Source organism: Herpailurus yagouaroundi, unplaced genomic scaffold (assembly GCF_014898765.1).
Source record: "Herpailurus yagouaroundi ecotype Mexico unplaced genomic scaffold, PumYag 208, whole genome shotgun sequence".
Taxonomy (NCBI): domain Eukaryota; kingdom Metazoa; phylum Chordata; class Mammalia; order Carnivora; family Felidae; genus Herpailurus; species Herpailurus yagouaroundi.
In genome coordinates, this window is record NW_024412439.1 from 12,111,746 (window position 1) to 12,130,637 (window position 18,892).

Genomic DNA, 18,892 nt, shown 5'->3' on the forward strand with positions numbered 1-18,892 from the left:
CCCCCCCCCCCCCCACAGCACGGAAGGCTGCCTGTAGGACGCCTCTCACAAGGGTCTCCCCTTCCTCGCCTGATCCTCACTCCCAGGGCGGGTGGCTGATGTGCATACACACCCCGAGTTGAGGGTCCCATCAGGACCCCCCTGTGTGTGCTCATGCCGGCGTGTAGAGGTGTGTGTGGCGGGGGGGGGGGGGGGGGGGGGGGGGGGTCTCAGCCACGCTCTCTCTGAGCAGGAAGGTCAGCCAAGCTGCTGTCACCCTCCCAGGAACTTCACTCCCTGCCAGCACAGAGGAAAGGCCAGCTTTCCTGCCTGGCTCCCTCGCCGTCTACGAGAAAATACGGCTTCTTGCAGCTGGTGCGGCACTGAAGGGCCCCCCATGGTTGGATCTGAGGCCCTTGGCCGGTCCAGGGTCACGCGCAGCCCACCCAAGGGTCCTTCCGGCGTCCCTCCCCCATCCTAGGAACTGGCATCGTCCGCTTTTGGTGCCCAAAGTCCGAAAGCGTCAGAAGCACACCTCCTCGCCCACTGTAGAGATGAGAAAACCGAGGCCCAGAAAGTGCGGGCTCTTGGGTAAAGTCGCACAGAGAAGGCGGTGGTGGAAGTGAAATCTGTCGCAGGTGGGCTCCCCGAACTCCCAGCCCAGCCCCCCTACCTCCTTGGCCCCCGGGGGCACCCCCTAAAGAGCTCCTCTGTTCCCCGGAACCTGCCCCCTGGTGGGGGTGGGGAACCGGAGGTTTCCTGTCTGGGCTCAGAGCGAAGGCGCTCAAAGAGGGACAGAGGAAGGAGCAGCCAGCAGCCACAAAAGGCTTCAAAGGGCTTCGGGCCTCTGCCAAACGGGCTTCCACGGCCCAGCGGCCAGGGCTCCCGGCCCGCCCCCGCCCTGCGGCCAAGGCCATTCATCCAGGCCTCCCTCCCTGAGCGCCAGGCAGCCGGGTAAGGGCCGCGGCTTCCCCGAAGCCCTGGGTCGTGCCACCCAAGGCGTGAGCCTGGGAACGCGCCCGCCTCCTGCCCGGAGCCGCAGGCCAACTCTGACCAGCCTCTCAGCCGGCAGCTTCCCGGCCTCGGAGCAGGGAAGAAATGTGCATCACTGAGAGGGAAACTGAGGCTCAGAGAAGGGCCAGGGAGAGGCAAAAAGAGCCCTTCGGGATCCTCTCGGGGGTGATCATTTTGCGAGCGTCCCTGACTGGCCTCGGGAGCCCCCCACAGCTGCGAATTCCTCACTTGCTAAGAGGGGGTGGGGGTACACAAGCGCCCAGGCTCCCCGTGGGTGCGGGCGACACTTGAGGGTGAAGTGGAGGGAGATTCCGAGCCAGGGGCTGAGCCCATGGACAGCCTGTGTGGCAGGATCCCAGCTAGCTTGCGGGTTTCTGCGCCCTGGGGTCTCCGTGCCCCTTGACATTGTTTGTGGGCACCTCCCATCTGGCCCCCGGAGCTCCCGCCAGAGTGCGCGCCGGGGGATCCCCGCGCTCCAGCTCTGTGCTCCCGGGTCGGTGCCCGCGGCCCGCGCAGGGGGTCGGCGGGGCCGCGGGGAGACGCAACTGACCTTGGCGGGCATCAGAATGACGAGCGGCAGCAGCAGGAGCGGGGTGAGGAACAAGATCACGAAGGACTTGAACCTGGAGACATAGGTGCGCGCCGCCGAGGCCATAACGCAGGAGGGAGGCGGCGGGAGAGGCGAGTGACGGCAGCCAGCGACCCGAGGGCTTAAGAAGGGGGGCCGCAGCGGGAAGGGGAGGGGGGGCAGTGCCAACCCCGCCCCCGTGGCGGGGCCTCCCCGCGGCCCCAGGGGCGGGGCCACCGCGCGGGGTCGGTGGGGCGCGCCGGCCCCCAACTCCGCCAACCCCGCCCGGGAGCGTCCTGGGCCCGAGCACCCGCCGGCTCTCCAAGCGTTGCCTGCGCCGCCCAGGACAGAGGCGCGCGCGGGGCTGCCGACCAGGGGCGATAGGTCGTTCGTGGTGCCGGCTTTGGCGTGAGCCCCCGTCCCCAGAGCCACCTGCAGCCTCCTGGTCTCCGCGGGGCTCCCAGACGGAAAGTCCTCGCGAGCCCCTGGGTCCCTCGGAACTGACGCCCCGGCCGCTCCCTCCTTTGCCGGTTACTCCCGCCCCCGCCTCCCGCACTCCAGAAGGGTCTCTGGCGGAGACGTCCCCGCGCCCTCCTCGCCGCCGGCCTTGCGCCCGCAGGTCACCCCGGCCTCCCGGCCGCGTCCGCGCTGCGCTGGGCTCAGGACCCCTCCCCCCCTCCGCGCGCCCTCCCCGACCCAGCGCATCCCGCGCTCTGCAGCCATCGCCGAGGAGGCCGCGCTGAGGTCCCCGAGGGCCGAGCGCCTTTCGCCCTCCAGCGGACACCAGCCGCCTTCGGCTCCCGCCTGACCCAGGCTGCTGTTGCCAAGTTACAGAAGGGACGGCGGCCGGCGGGGCAGGGGGTCTCCGGTGGAAGGGCCCTTCGAACATTCTCTCTCCTGAAAACACTTACTCAGCACCCGTTGTGTGCTGGGCCCCTGGCTGGGGCGCTGGAGACCAAGGTGCAGACAATACGGCCTCCTCACTGCCTCCTTCCCTCCCTTCTCCTCCGCAGGCTGGTCTCATCCTGCAGCTTTCTGTTGGTGAGTCGCACCCAGCCTGGGTTTGAACCCCAGCCTGCCCCTTAGTGGTCAGGCCGGGTCTCATCCCGCCCTGGTGCTGGAGCCCCGCATCGCATTTCCAACCTTTCCCGCCTGGACGCACAGCAGGACCTAAAACAACACATCCTAAATCAGGCCGGCGACTTTTCCCGTGACCCCCACCTAAGGAGGTCCCCCAGACCCCTCCTGCCTCTGCGAGCCTCCTGCCAGCACCCTCCTGCTTTGTCCTTCTCAGAATTTCCCCCCTTGCCTTCCCCACCCCCAACCCTCTACCCCCACACCCTGCACACTCACCACAATCTGTACCTTTATGTTTACTGGCGTGGACTTTCTTTAATGTCTGCTTTATTCCTCACCGTCTGCCAGCCAGCACCTTCTACGTGGCTGGTGCGGTGCACTCTCTCAGAGCCTTTGCTCCGGGACATGTGAATGAGACAAGGAAACCATTTCAGTAGGTAATACAACGGCTTTCCAGGGGGCACAACCCGGGTAGAGGTGGACCCCGGAGCCGTGCTGCCTGGATCTGTGTCCCGGCCTTATCACATGAAGCTCATTTTTTCTTAAATCACATGAAGCTCATTTTTTCTTAAATGGGGGTAGTAACACCAACTGATGCCAAAAAGTTGCCTTGAAGGTTGCAGGAGTCAACGCTCAGAGAGCTAACACGATCTCTGGCATCCGAGAAGCAGTCGGGAAAGATTTGCTCTTACCAGTATCCGAAAAATGCTCTGAGTTGCAGCAGCGATGGGGGAAGACTTCACGGAGGCGGTGACATTTGGGCTGAGACCTCGGAGCTGAGTAAGATTTGCCAGGCAGCAGTGGAGGCTGGTCAGAATCCATCAGTGAATGAAAAAATAACAAAGTTGTTGAGAAAAAAAAAAACTTTAGAAATTTAGTCCTAGAACGTAAGTACTGCGACGAGAAAATAAACCACGTGGATGGCGGGATTATATCAATTCGTGGACGGGAAGACCAAACACCGTAAAGAGACACGCATCTCTCAAGTCAATCAACAATTCCCATTCGATTCCCGTTAAACCCCCACGGAGTCTTCGTCTCACAAGCGGTCTAGAATTCAGAAGTTTGCGGGGAGTAACGGAAGGAAATTGCCCTATCAGAGTTCAAGGCTTACGAAGTCATAGTAATCGGTGCCATCGCTCACTACTGACATAGGGACAGAAAAAGTAGGTCACCAGATTAAAGAGCCTAGAAACGGACCGTGCACGCTCATATGGAACCTTGACGGACAAGGCAGATTGATGGATATTCAGTGCCCACTGGCAGCTGTTAGACTAATTAGTTTTTAGCAGCAGGGATATTTGTCTTTCGCTAAACATGTTGACCACGTAGGAACAGCATGATGGTAATATCTAATAAATTGATGAACTTATTTCCCATTTTTGTATTCATGAGTTTTATTTAGTTATTTCCAAAAGCTGAACATAAAGGTTCGATTTTCGAATGCAAATATATTTACCAACAGAAAACTCTGTTGTTGTTTTTTTTTTAATTTTTTTTCAACGTTTTTTTATTTATTTTTGGGACAGAGAGAGACAGAGCATGAACGGGGGAGGGGCAGAGAGAGAGGGAGACACAGAATCGGAAACAGGCTCTGAGCCATCAGCCCAGAGCCCAACGCGGGGCTCGAACTCACGGACCGCGAGATCGTGACCTGGCTGAAGTCGGACGCCTAACCGACTGCGCCACCCAGGCGCCCCTCTGTTGTTTTTTTATCAAACTCCCACTTACAAAAAGCTTAAAGCTTAAAAAAGATTTTTTTTAATGTATTTATTTTTGAGAGAGAGGGAGAGAGACAGAGTGCGAGCAGGGGAGGGGCAGAGAGAGAGAGGGAGACATGGAATCCGAAGCAGGCTCCAGGCTCCGAGCTGTCAGCACAGAGCCCGACACGGGGCTCGAACTCACGAACCGTGAGATCACGACCTGAGCCGAAGTCGGATGCTTAACCGACCTAGCCACCCAGGAGCCCCCAAAAAAGCTTATAATTTTAGCCTGTTAACATCGCATGATGATAAATGAAGTAATGAAAAGGAGTGTATCAATTTATAGCTTGTATTGGTAACTTACCGAAAAATGGATTAACTATATTAGGTGTCAAACGTCATGTCTCAATGTGGCTACTTGGAGTAACCTACCCCCTCAGGATCTGTTCTGCATTGTTTCCCCTTGGGGCTTTTTAAAAATGATGTTCCTCGGGGCGCCTGGGTGGCTCAGTCGGTTTAGCGGCCGACTTCGGCTCAGGTCATGATCTCGCGGTCCGTGAGTTCGAGCCCCGCGTCGGGCTCTGTGCTGACCGCTCAGAGCCTGGAGCCTGTTTCAGATTCTATGTCTCCCTCTCTCTCTGACCCTCCCCCGTTCATGCTCTGTCTCTCTGTCTCAAAAATAAATAAACGTTAAAAAAAATTTTTTTTAATAAAAAATAAAAATAAATAAAAATGATGTTCCTCAAGATATGGATTCAAACATTAGGATATATTTCTTGAAGATAAAAATAAATAGTTCCCTAACTAAAAATACGTTTTTACTGATATACACAAAACTAAAATTATTTTGGAATATTTGGTCATAATGATATATCATCTGTAATTGTGTAATGCAACTTTTATCCCCATCTGAATAACTTAATAGAATTTTAATCCTTTTAATGTTTTTTTTGTTTTTTTTTTTTTGAAGGAGAGAGAGAGAGAGAGACCTAGCATGAGCGGGGGAGGAGCAGAGAGAGAGGGAGACCCAGAATCGGAAGCAGGCTCCAGGCTCCGAGCTGTCAGCACAGAGCCTGACGCGGGGCTCGAATCCAAAAACTGCGAGATCGTGACCTGAGCCGAAGTTGGACGCTCAACCGACTGAGCCCCCCCAGGCACCCCTAATAGAATTTTAATCTTAACACCAAGGCAGTGGGGCACCTGGGGGGCTCAGTCAGTCTGTTAAGCGTCTGACTCTTGATTTTGGCTCAGGTCATGATCTCATGGTCCTTGAGATGGAGCCCCACGTCGGGCTCTGTGCTGACAGCCCGGAACCTGCCTGGGATTCTCTCTCTCCCTCTCTCCCTGCGCCCCCCCCGCCCCCCTCTCTCTCAAAATAAATAAATCAACATTTTTTTAAAAACTGAGGTATATCAATTTGACCTCAGTTTCAATTTGCAGTTACTACTTTCTGGTAAGACATAATGGGCTTCGTGTGCAATTTAAATTTTTGACAATGTACCAGCCTATGGGTGAATTTCTAAGACATCGACATGGGGATGTCGATGAAAACAGAGATGAGAATTCCCTTAGATACCGTGAGGCGGCGGATGCGACGGCCAGAATCAGACTCTAGAAATTACACAAATGTAGTAACGGCTTTTCAATCCCATAAACCCAGGTGCAACCACCTCAGAATTTACAGAACGCTGTTCATGCTGAGCCCTGCAGGCCGCCTCCCCAGCACACTTGTTCATTTACGAAACCATCTCTCGAGCAAAACGGCTTTGCAAAACAGCCTCCGAAAGCACACCTATCGATGTTCTAGGAGAAGAGCTGAGTGATGATGAGAACGTAAGGCAAGCGTAACATCTTCACAGGCCGTCGCGGCTCTGGACACTCATACAGACCAGCATCACTGGGGGCCAAGACTAGGATTGTCTTAAAAATATTTAGAGCTGAGGACGCCTGGCTGGCTCAGCCCGTTAAGCAACTGACTTCATCTCAGGTCATGATCTCGCGGTCAGTGGGTTCGAGCCCCGCGCTGGGCTCTGTGCTGACGGCTAAGAGCCCGGAGCCTGTCTCACATTCTGTGTCTCCCTCTCTCTCTGCCCCTCCCCCGCTTGTGCTCTGTCTTGCTCTCTCAAAGATAAATAAACATTTAAAAAAATGTGAAAGCACAGGGTGGATGTCATCTATTGGCCCCATGTGCTTTCAAATCCACTTGTCTGTGGCAAAGATAAAAAACGTTGGCTTTCGATTACGTTTGTCTTTTTTTTTTTTTTTTTAATTTTTTTTTTTCAACGTTTATTTATTTTTGGGACAGAGAGAGACAGAGCATGAACGGGCGAGGAGCAGAGAGAGAGGGAGACACGGAATCGGAAACAGGCTCCAGGCTCTGAGCGGTCAGCACAGAGCCCGACGCGGGGCTCGAACTCACGCGCCGCGAGATCGTGACCTGGCTGAAGTCGGACGCTTAACCGACTGCGCCACCCAGGCGCCCCTGAAATGAGAATTTAAAAAAAGGTTCTGGCCCGGTGCTGGCGAGGGCACGTCGCGCCTGGGTCTCTCCCACACTATTGCTGGGAGTTTATGGCAGCCTAGACGTAGAAACAGTCTGGCTTATAAAGTCAAACATGCATCACCCTGGAGAAGAGCCAGCACGTTCACACATCAGCCTGAGTGTCAATGTTCGTAGCAATGTCGTTAATGACGGCCCCAAGCCAGCAACATCCCCGCGTCCCTCCACGGGTGAGGGTGTAAACAGCCAGCCGGCCGTGCGGCGAAATACCATTCAGCCGGGAGAAAGAACGTATCCGGATGGATCTCACGGGGATCCTGCTGAGTGAACAAGCCCGTCTCAAAGGGCCCCGTGCCGCATCACTCCGTTTATCTGACATTCTGCAAGTAAAGAAGTTAAGAGGGAGAACGGACCAGCGGCTCCCGGGGAGCAGGGTTGGGGAGCACGTGGCTCCAAGCAGGTGACTGGGGGGGGGAGTCTCCGCGGTGACTGGACATTCTCTATCCTTGTTGTGCTGACGGACACAGTCTCACCGCGTGATAGCCTTTTAGGCTGAAAACGTGCCATGTCGTGCTGTGGGTTTGCTCTGGGCTACAGACAGACGTAGGAAAAGACGATACAAATAAACATCACGTTGGCTCTAGTCTTAACCCGCTGGGGAGGCGGCCGCCGTTCGGAGCGGGGCCCCCACTGTGTCGGAAACGTTTTATTACCTCGCGGGGGACACAGGGGTGTCCGCCGTGTGGTCCCCGCGCTTCCTCGCGTATTTTGAGCGTGGCAAAGTGAGCGTGTGTGACGTTTTCGGAGGGGCCTGCACACACACACGGAGCACCAGAACGGCAGGAGTGAGGCTCCAGGCGTAAGAGAGAGGAAACAGCCTTTCGGACGAAATAACTGAAAGCTGAGCCGCCCCGCACCCCAGAGCCCCGGGGGCGGAGAGCGGCCGAACCGTGTGTTTTGGAGCGAGGTGAGTTTTGTTTTGCTTTTATCGCTGTGTCCATCAGTGACATCCCGGGTAGAATGTGCACTTTGATCCCCCTTCCAGGTCGGTGCCGGGTCCAAAGTTTCGTGTCGTGAACGAGTGACGCTGGCTTGACGGGCTGGCACGCGGACCCCTCTGGGCTCCCGGACGTCTCAAAATTTCCACTTTGCCCTAATTATTCAGATCCCTTCGCGCTGAATGCCATGGAATTCTCTTCGTGAGTCCTTTTCTTCTCCTCTCTGTCAGGTCCGTCCATCGATGGGGAGGAGGAAAGCCTTGGTTTCCATGGCCGGAACGTGTGCTTTTATGGCACATTGCATTTTGTTGTTAAAGACGCCAGATAGCGGTCTCTTCTGCTGAATTAAGTGACAAAATCGCGTTGTGCAGCGTTTTCTTTTAAACATTAAAAAAAAAATGTTTTTTTAATGTTTATTTATTTTTGAGACAGAGGCAGACAGAGCACGGGCGGGGGAGGGTCAGAGAGAGAGGGAGACACAGAATCCGACGCGGGGCTCGAACTCACGAACCGTGAGATCATGACCTGAGCCGAAGTCAGAGGCTCAACCGACTGAGCCATCCAGGCGCCCTTAAAAAATTTTTTTAATGTTTATTTATTTTTGAGAGAGAGAGAGAGAGAGAGAGGAGGAGGGGCAGAGAGAGGGAGACACAGAATCCGGAGCAGGCCCCAGGCTCCAAGCCGTCAGTCCAGAGCCCGACGCGGGGCAGGAACCCACAAACTGTGAGATCATGACCTGAGCTGAAGCCGGACGCTTAACTGACCGGGACACCCGGGCACCCCTTGTGCGGGGTTTGCTGTAACAAAGAAAATTGTTCGGAATCCCGAGTGAGACCTGGGTCATGGGCATGGAGGGACAGCACCCACGACGTCCTCTCCCCACTGACAGACCCTCCACAGGGGGCTCAGCACCATCCCTGTCCCTGCAAGGCCTCTCCCCCTGCTCCCCCCTTACACCTGCTTTTCTCCACCTTCCCAGACTGACCGCTACACTCCTGCCTCCCAGGAACACAGAACTAGAACCACTGGTCTACACCCGCGGCCCCCAACCTCTCCTCCCACCCTTAAATCCAGGCCAATGTGGCTTCTGTTGCCATAACTACACTGGGACAAACTGACCAGTGTCCCCACCTCGCTGGTTCTAGTGACCCCATAGGGTCTGCGCTGGACTTGCTCCTGGCAGCACCTGACACGACCGAGCTCTCCCCGCCCCCCCCCCCGCGGCCCCTCCCCTCCAGCCCCGGGACTCCCCCACGACGGAGCTCTCTCTCCCGCGGACCCTCCCCTCCAGCCCCGGGGCCCCCCACGACCGAGCTCTCCCTTCCACCACCCCTCCCTCCAGCTCGGGGGCCCCCCCACGACTGAGCTCTCCCTCCCACCGCCCCTCCCCTCCAGCCCCGGGGCCCCCCACGACCGAGCTCTCCTCCCCCGCGGCCCCTCCCCTCCAGCCCAGGGGCCCCCACTCTCTGGTCCCTCCCACCCTGGTGGCTCATCCCTGGGCCCTGCTGCTATGTCTTGTAAAGCTCTGAACATTCGAGAATCCCGGGGCTGAGTTCCTTCCCCACTCGGTCAGTGGGCTGGCTCACTGTCACCTCTATGACGTGGGTGCATCTCCAGGCCACCCCGGGCCTCCTCCGGAACAGACTTGCGTCTCCAGCCACCTACCTGCTGGCTCCCCTTGAACCCCTACACACGCCCGGCACCTAAACTGTCCCCGTGCGGGCAGAGCTCCCCCCCCAGCACCCGTGCTGTTCTGGCTGTTCCCCAACCTGGGAATGGGGTCCCCAGCGTAGCCGAACGCCTCCCTGTCCTCACCTCCACGGGGACCGCCCCAGCCCAGCCCACAGCCTCCCTGCTTCCCCGCTGCCTCTCCTGTGCGTCCGCAGCACAGCCCCCAGATGACCTCAGCCACCTCTCCTCTCTGATGAAAACCCTCGTTAACGTTCCACCTCGCTCACCGTGGCCTCAACCGGAAGTGGTCAAGGTGTCGTGCGGCCTGGCATCCCAGCACGTGCGTCCCCTCCGCGAGCCTGCTCCATTCCAGCTGCTCACCCCACCGGACCGCACCTGCTCCCGCCGTGGGGTCTTTGCAGATGCCGGCCCTTCGTCCTGGAGAACCTTCCAGGCGCCTACCCACAGGACGTGCCCCTCGCTGCCTCCCCACCTCTGATTCCCGCCGCCAGGTGAGAAGGCCTTTCCCGTCCGCCCGCATCAACGGCGTCTCCAGGCACAGTTCGCAGCCCCTTCACCTCCCCCTACAGCTTTTGATCGGGTCCGTCCCCGACTAGAACACGAGCTGAGGGAGCAAGAATGTGTCCACTGCCCTGTTCACCCCTGCCTCACACAGAGTAGGTGCTCAACAAAGCCTGGCTGAAGGAGGAGGGAGGGAGAGGGAAAAGCCAGTGTGACTTTCAGCTTTCCAGCTTTGGGGGCTGGGGGGGGGGGTGCTGGCGGGTGGCAGTGTCGTTTACAAATAGGCGCATATTGTGACAACTTTAACACCAAATCCAGGCAAGGACGGTTCGTAAGGGGAAAAGCATATGCCTGCAGATGAACACGTACATGCCCCAAATAACTCAGTGTAAAATCAGTCCCACAAAGCAGCAAAAACGTCTTTTCTTTACCCTTTTATTTTTGAGAGAGAGAGAGAATGAGAGCCTGAGCAGAGGAGGGGCAGAGAGAGAGGGAGACACAGAATCCAAAGCAGGCTCCAGGCTCCGAGCTGTCGGCACAGAGCCCGACGTGGGGCTTGAACCCACGAGCCACGAGATCATGACCTGAGCCAAAGTTGGATGCTTAGCCGACGGAGTCACCCAGGTGCCCCTAAAAAAATTTTTTTTAATGTTTATTTATTTTTGAGAGACAGAGGAGAGGCAGAGAGAGAGAGAGAGAGAGAGAGACATAGAATCCGAAGCAGGCTCCAGGCTCTGAGCTGTGAGCACAGAGCCCGATGCGGGGCTCAAACCCACGAACTGTGACCTGAGCCGAAGTCGGACGCTGAACCCACTGAGCCAGGAGCCCCAGCACCGGAGATGTCCTCACACGACACCCCTCCTCAATGAGCAGTGTGGCCGAGTGAAGAACTCTATGCTGAAAACCGCTTTCCCTCAGAAATGCGAGAGAATTTTCTCCTCTGTCTTTCAACATCCAGTGTTTTTATCAAAACTCTAAGTCCATTCTTGCTCTGGGTTAGTTTTAAGGGAACCTGCTGTATTTTCCTCTCTGGAAATTGACAGGCTTGTCCCCAGGGTTCTGAGATTTTCGAATCGAATGTTTAGTTTTGTGTGTGTGTTAAGCTTAGCAAACTGACGTCCTTTTGTTCTGGAGATTTTTGTTAAATTATTTCTTTGATTGTGTCTTCCTTTCTGTTTCCCTCAACTTCACCTTCCAAGATTCCTATTGAGCTGGGTTGTTGTTTTTTTTTTTGTTTTTTTTTTTTTCCACCATCACATTGTTCATTTCCAATTAACAATAGTCTTTTGTTTTGCGTTCTCTTCTTGTTCCTGAAAGCATCTTTTCAAAAATCTCTCCGGATCTATTCACAGCATGCACACGCACACGCGCACACACTCTCAGGCCTCACCTCCGCACGAGGGCAGCCAGACCTGACCGCCTCCAGCATCCCTGCTCACCTCCCTGGTGAGATGATTTCTCGGCATTTACAAAGTTCACGTGCATTCCTTCGCTTTGGGCTTTACCCCTCTGGCCTGCGGGCGCTCTGAGCGCACAGCCCCCGAGCCAGGTGTTTAAAGGCCTTTTGGCTGTCAAATTAATTAATCAATGAAAGAAAGTGGAAAATTCAGGAGCCTAGCCCCTCTCTACTGTATCCCGTGAAACAAAGCAGGATAAGGAAATAATTCAACCCCGACTGTGCCTCCTGCCTTGTAAGGTCATTTCCCACCGCCTCCGCCTGCTACCCCGCCTTACTTTTCCGACGACACGCACATATTGGCTCTTTACTGATAGTAAAGAGATGCCTGGGTCTGAATTTTTTCTCTTCCGCCCCAGACGAGTGACAGGAACAGACTCGACGTGCGTGGTCATTTGTCCCGTGTCCCCCGACACGGCGTTTGGCAGCAGCGAAGGCGGCCGTTGTGTCAGTGAGACCGGAGGCCCCCGAACACCGACCCTGAAGTGCCCCTCAGGGCCCCGGGAAAATGCCCGTCTGGGGACAAGGAGAGGCGTGTCTGCGGGGGGGGGGGGGGGGGGCCGGGGAGGGTGCAGCAGGTGCTGTCACCAGTGTGTGAAGAGAGACCTCAGACAGACGAAGGGCAGGAGAGTACCGGGGACCAGGGCACACACGGAGTCCTGGAGCCGTGGCTTCTCGCCAGGGGCCTAATGACAAGGTTCCCCTCCCGCGCCTGCCGGCCGAGCAGGAACCAGGAGGGCACCCCCGGACTCCGCTGCCCATCGGGGCCCCGGGGTCAGCCCCAAACACAAACACCGAGATTCCGGGGCTTGAATTCCATCCAGAGACCGGTCATTTCGTGCAATTGCACGCGGTCTGAAAAAGAAACTCCCACCCCCACACACTGCCCTCCGGCAGACAGCAGCCTCCACCATCGCGTCTCGCGGGGCCCGGGGCCCTTCTGACCACAGGATCCTCCCAAAGGCACCACCGCGGGGCAGGCGCAATCACACCGTGTAATTTCCGTCTGGGAAGCGAAATGCCTCCGCCGTTACATCATTCCCCTTAGCGTAGCGGTCCCGGAAGAATAACGCCCGAGATGGTTCTCGAGGCCGACGACTGAAGTCTTCCTGTTGTGATTTTCCCTCCTGCCTCCCGTGGCCCCAGACCCCCCTCACACACAGTCTCTCACTTGCCCTCAAGTCCACGCGCGGAGGCGAGCGCCGTGATCCCGCTACCTGGTCCAGCCCACTGCCCCCGTGCCCTCCTCCCCGCGGAAGGGGACATCGGCACGACTCAGGTCAGGGGCGGGGCTCCCGTGGCAGCCCGGACCCCTCCCGTCCCACGGCTGGACAGCCGCCAAGCGGGCGGCCACAGTGGCCTGGAGAGGAGTCCCAAGCTCACGCGGGGCGTTTTGCATCTAGTGTTTTACGGGACGAGGTTGGGGAGGCTTGGTGGCCAGCCAGGGCCGGCTGGCTGAACGATGAAGTCATGCGAGCCCGCGGACCCGCTCACGTCGTGGTGGGAATGGGGACAGGCTTCGGTGCCAGCCAGAACGCGCCCACTCACCCGCTCAGCGGTGGCTCTGCAGCGGGCCGGCGGTCAGAAAGAATTCTTGCTTTGTCTGTAATATTCTAATTTTTTTTCAGTGGAAGCATGTTGGTGCGTTAGTGACATAGTCATGAGCTATGTTTAAAATCAAAGGACCACGGCCGTCCTGCTGCTTGGAGAGCCCTCGGGGTCTGGGAGGGGCTTCTAACTTCCGCTCTAGTTGACTCAGACGCGCACCCTTCACGCCCGTTCAGGCCGGCCAGCGCCCGACCTCCCGCCACAGGCACCTGGGCGCCACACGCGGGTCCCTCTGGCGGAAGGCGACCGATCAGAAAGCCGCACGGGAGAGGCCTTGACTCTCCAATCACTCGTGCAGACAGACCAGCAGCTAACTACAGCCGGGGCAAAGGAGGGCGGCCCCGACCAGTGGTAACATAGGAGTCGTCCGCAGGGGAAGGGGGGGAGCGGGGCGGGACAGTCTGGAAAGAGGAAGCATCTTGGAAGAAAAGTAGGATGTGGACGAGAAAGCTCGGGGTCACTTCCAGTTCACCCCTCTCCCACCGGGAGGCCTCACCACGTGCCCTCTTTTGGGTCTCAGCCACCCCTCCGTCGCGGGGGTCCCCACGGGAGACAGGACACCCTGTGACGTCTCATTTTTTTCATTACGGTCAATACTCACCAGAGCTCCAGGAGACGGACAAGGGAGGGCAGCAAAGGTCGTCGGGATCGAGGAAGGAACCGGGAGGCTGACCCGGGTCTCTCCTGGCCCGGCGCCCCCTGCCCACGTGTCCAACAAGGTGGGCTGTGACTTGCTCGGGCGCCCAAGTCCTGGAGTCGCACCAACCTTGTTTGAACCCAGCTCCGACACTCGCCGTGTGACCTTGGGCAAATTACATAACCTCCCTGTGCCTCCGTTTCTAGAGCTGCAAAATGGGGCTGTTAACGCTTACACCAGACCAGCTGGGCGACGAAACGAGACAGTGCCTGCAAGATGCTTGGCATAAGCCTGGAGAGCCCACCATGGGGTCTCTGGTTCGGTGCCTGAATTTAAGAGGCAGGCAGGAGACCGGAGTCCGATCCGGGCCTTTCCCTCAGTACGGTGGTTTGCAACCCTCCGTTAGCACGGCTGCTCCGGGCTGGGGAAGGCTCTGAGACCCCAGGGGTACGCACTAGGAGGGGTCTCTCACGTGAGCGTGGGGGCACGTGTGTGGCCTCATGTCCTGTCCCCGCAACCCCGAGGCCCCCGTCCCGCAGACCGTCAACCCTTCTCTTCCAGGTGAAGCTTACCGGCACCTGGGGGGGGGGGGCCGCCCCGCACGCTCGCCCACGGCATCCCGGCCCCCCGGCCCCCTGCCCAGCCTCACTCCTGGGGCCGGGTCCCCTCCGTCTGACGAGTTCATCCAGGGCCAGGGTGGTGACGGGGACCTCTGCCCTCTGCCCCTCTCTCCTCTGCAGCAACGCAGCCCAACTTTCTTCTACGAGCTCCAGGTGTCTGTCCCCACCCTGTGCACCTGCACCTCCAGACATGTCGGCGAGCTCATCCGCTCCCGTCTTCTTCTTGCTCTGATGGAAAGGCCGGAGGCCAAGGCTCAGCTCGGAGCCCCGGCCCTGGGACTCAGAGCCAGCCTTCCCTCCTACACCCGCGGCACGCCGCATCACCGCACCTTAGAATCCCCCGGGACCTCTCTCAGCCTCCACAGCCCGGGCCACATGCCAGACCAGGGATGTCCCACTCTCTGGGGTCGGGCGCATCAGTGGTTTTCTGCAGGTTCGCCGAGCGATGCCCCCCCCCCGTGTGGACAAGATTGGGAGGTCATGCCCTTGCATCCAGCGCCAAGAGCCCCGAGCCCGGCTGACCAAGGGCGGTCGGTCATTAGAACCCAGCGGTGCCCCCCAGAGAACCCTGTTTGATTCCAGATGAGGGAGAATGTCTGCAAGTTGTAGCAAAAAGCTGCCATTGGAAGTTACGCATGCAAGCTCCCCGAGGCCGAAATAAACGACAGTGTTTCCACAGATACGCGGCCACGTTCAACCCTCTCCAAGGCTCAGGAATTTCCTAATCGTGTTTACAAACCATAAAAGGTGAGTATAAATTGTGAAGCTAATTACACACGGGCTTGACTTTTTATGAATCAAATTCTGGGGAACAGAAAAATGCCCTGAACGTTTTTAACATGAAGCACCTAGTATCTAAATGTTTCTAACAGAGTTGCAATTATCTGCAAATTCTTTAAGTTCCCGCTGAGCCATGAGATGTGCTGCCCCCACGTTTTGGTTTGTCTAACTGCCCACACCTCCTTCCTGTGGAAAGACCACAAGTAGTGCGCAAAGAAATGTCTTCTATTCAGTTGATTCAACTATGCACGTGTGACGTCTGTTGCTTGTAACGGAACTTGATTTCTCTGAATCTCAAATCTTTGGGCCACTCAGCCCCGTCCATTAGGAATTGTCGGGCTGTGGATGCCCCCCAAAATGCTGACCGTTCCTCGGGAAAAGGAACACGCACTCGAAGGCGCCTTTGCGCACAATTTCTGGGAGCACCTGCCCTAAACCCCCCCCCCCAGGTCCCCAGTGGAGTCCCAACAAAATGAGAGGCCCCAAAAGCTAAGTGCACTCTCAGGATTTGAACCCAGACCTCCCGGCCCTGCAGCCGTCCTGGGGGAGACCAGCCCGGGCCGCTCTGCCAGGGTTCAGGGTCTGAATCTGCTGCCTGTGGACACACGCCTGCTACCTCGCCCCTCCGTGCATGGTTTGTCTGAAGCCGGGATGATGACCTTCCCTCTTGTCTCTATGCTCATCAGCGATCGTGTTTGCTCTACAGATGCACCTCGGGGACACCGTGGTTCCACGTGGACCATCCCGATAAAGGTGGCGTTGCAATAGAGGGAGTCACGTGAATTTTCCGGTTTCCCACCATGCATATGAGTTACATTCACACCACTCTGGAGTCTATAAAGTGTGCAATAGCATCATGTCTCAATTTTGAGGCACAAGTAAAAATACTTTATTGCTAAAACACGCTAGCCATCCTCTGAGCGATTAGCGCGTCCCGATCACTGCAGATCCCATCCCATCGCCAACATCATAGCGAAAAGTTTGAAATATTACCAGAATCACCGAAAGGTGACCCAGAGACAGGAAGTGAGCAAACGCCGTTGCACCAACAGCATGGACAGACGAGCTCCCCGCCCGGCGGCCGCGGCCCTTCACTTGGCCGAGAGCGCGGTGTCCACGAGGCACGCCTGTCGGGATTCAGAAGCGAGGGAAGAGCCTCCCGGGGAGGCGGCCTGCTGGCGTCCTCCATCGCCAAGCTGCTAAGTGACGTGGCTCCAAGCCCCACATCTTGGCACGTACCGCCCTGCGCCCCTGGTCCCCAACGTCCCCTGGGGACGTTGCGGCTTGGTCCCCAGTAGGACCTGCCTCATCATCTTCTGTTCCTCGTGAGAGTCTGTCAGCCTGTGAGCTCCTGGCCCTGTCTGCCCTCAAGGACACTGACAAAGAAGGGGACTCTGTAGAGGCCACTGGCGGGATCGACGGGCAGGCGGGGAGCACTCACGGGCACCTCCTCAGGCATTGGCGTTTCCTGGCCACTCTCCCCGTTGGCAAGACGGAGCACTTTTCCTCTGGGGAAGTTTAGCAAGGCTTCTCTCTGAGGATCTTGCCTCCTTGCTTATCCTCTCCTAACCCTTCGACTCAGAGAGCTAGAGAGCACCGCGACTAAGGAGACCCGAGGCCGACCTAGGTCCTTCCCTCTTGTGCTAAAACACACACAAAATTCACCGTGTTATGCGACCACCACCACTGCCTATTCCAGAACATTTTCATCACCCCGAAGAGGAACCCCCTACTCCTTGGCCGCGCCCCACCCCCTTCGTCCCCAGCCCCTGACAGCCACGCATCCACTTTCTGTCTCTGGATTTGCCTGTTCTGGATGCTTCGTACGAACAGAATCACAGAATATGTGGACTTGCGGCTTCTTTCGCAGAGAAGGTTTTCAAGGTCCACCCGCATCGTGGCACCTCTCAGTACGGCATCCGTCCTATGGCCTTTGGGCAGCCACCCCTCACGCTCTATACGTCCGCTGACAGGCGTTTGGAGCTTCTGCCTCGTGGTGCTGGCCTTTCGAGGTGTGGCCCGTGGACCAGCATCAGGATCACCGGGGAGCCTGTGAGAACTGCAGGATGGCAGGCCTCCCCCCTCCCCCCAGAAATGCCCCTCCACAAGATCCCCAGTGCTCCCAGCTTGGGGAGCCCCAGCCATGCGGGTCCCGGGCTCAGCGGTGCACGGACTCACCAGTGTACCTGTTCCCCTCACCGCTGGGGCTTTCTCCATCCTGTATGTGGTCTTGCGTTGGAATCGGGAGATACTTGGTGAGCCGGGGAACAAGACGTGGCAGAGGCCTCCCCTTCGAACTGGCGACCAGAGGCTCCACACACCAACTTGGGGCTGGAAGTCTGCGATTTCAGCTCCACTCTGCCATTTCCTGTCCGCACAGCCTCCCGGAGCTTCTCTCTTGAGGTCAAGGGGGCTGTCTAGTGCTTCCCGAGGACACCCATGGGCACTCACCACGGATGTGCCACCGGACTAGCATCCACACGCACACAGAGGCGCTTTTCTACGCCATTGGTCAAGTGCCAACATATCATGTAATGTACTTAATACTGTGGCCACTTAAACACCACTACCTCCTTAATGCTACCCTCGCCCCACACGCAAATACTCTGCTTTCCAACCTTTTGGACTGTTTCTTCTGGTATTTATCTCTATACTTCTCAAGCACCTTCTTATGCTGCTGTTTTTTTTGCTTTCAATTTTAGGTATTATCGATTAATCCATAAGGATGTAGGGATACAGATTTCTCTCTCTTACACCACCGATCCTATACACACTGCCAGGCTTCTCTCTCTCCACTCTCCCATGCTGGTTAAATCAGCATTCAACGTTAAATTACTATGACCATGTAAATACTATAAATGATGACACCACACAAATTATGAGTATATCTACTTTCTTCTGTAACTTTTTGTTTTTCCTGGAGTTGATTATTGCTCCAACTTTTCATTTTCTTCTCTTCGTAGGTAACTATAAATCATTCCTAGAATTTTCTACTGGATTAGAAAGATTTCTCCTTGGCATAATCAAACACAGTAGTCTTCTGTCCATTTCATTTTGGGGGCATGTGTTCCCCAGACCTGATGAATAGCTATCATTCTGGGAATTTCTTCCACCCTCTCCAGTGTCGAGTTCTGTTCCCAAATTTCAGGTTCAGGTCATTCTCTTTCTTGTTTTGCCCCTTCTTTGCTAGAGCATATCCTCAAAGAGTTTCTTAAGAAAGAAGGCACAGAAAGCTAATTTTTGAGACCCTATATGTCTGAAAAGGATAGCTTGGATGGCAATAGAGTCTCTCTACTACCTTAAGCCTTTTAGGGGTATTACAAAAATTTTCAAACAAATATGAAAGTAGAAAGCTAATATGATATAATATTTATCACTCAGACACATTGATTGTCTTAATCCTTTCCAATCAGCTTATTTTACAGTCTGTCTCCTACAGTTCTATTTTCTGAAGTTTCTAGAGAACAGCCCTGCTCTTGCCTGTGCCTCTGACTCTCACTCAAGGAAGAGTGTTTCCTTGTGAGTCTGAACCCTGAGCCTCCATTCAGTGGGACTCTACCTGGAAGAATGACCTAGTTTGAGCTGATGTACCTTCCAGAGGGATTTTTCTGATTGCTTCAGCCAGACTTCCCAATTTTTATGTTAATTCTTATGATGGGCGTCCCGGACCACGAGGCTAATGTAAGTCTGAACCCCAAGTACACGAATGGCGTGCGCCCGTGATTCTGAAGTTTCAGGAGTGTGAGTGTTTCTTCCCCA

General features: G+C 56.3%; 2 protein-coding genes and 1 long non-coding RNA gene across 4 annotated transcripts in view; 1 reads left to right on the plus strand and 2 right to left on the minus strand.

Annotated features, from left to right (window-relative positions):
- The window catches only part of SLC13A5 (solute carrier family 13 member 5), a 20,729-nt gene extending 18,147 nt beyond the window's left edge, over nt 1–2,582 (minus strand). Inside the window, exon 1 of one of the 2 annotated variants that reach the window (XM_040453534.1) lies at nt 2,473–2,582. Coding sequence is in view for 1 of the 2 variants with exons in the window: in XM_040453533.1 (XP_040309467.1) it covers nt 1,544–1,648 (105 nt within the window). In the remaining variant the exon portion in view is untranslated. Of the gene's footprint in view, nt 1–1,543; nt 1,723–2,472 lie in introns of those variants that run through there. The other variant, XM_040453533.1, reaches the window with a different exon arrangement.
- Nucleotides 2,583–2,724: 142 nt separating this feature from the next.
- LOC121016091 (uncharacterized) lies at nt 2,725–4,017 on the plus strand. Its single transcript, XR_005784099.1, has 2 exons — nt 2,725–3,071; nt 3,255–4,017. It is a non-coding gene; the product is annotated as an uncharacterized LOC121016091 (long non-coding RNA).
- Nucleotides 3,201–18,892, minus strand: part of TEKT1 (tektin 1) — a 46,356-nt gene continuing 30,664 nt past the window's right edge. The window contains exon 7 of the mRNA XM_040453540.1: nt 3,201–3,445. Coding sequence (XP_040309474.1) covers nt 3,272–3,445 — 174 coding nt within the window. The 3' untranslated portion in view covers nt 3,201–3,271. The remainder of the gene's footprint in view (nt 3,446–18,892) is intronic.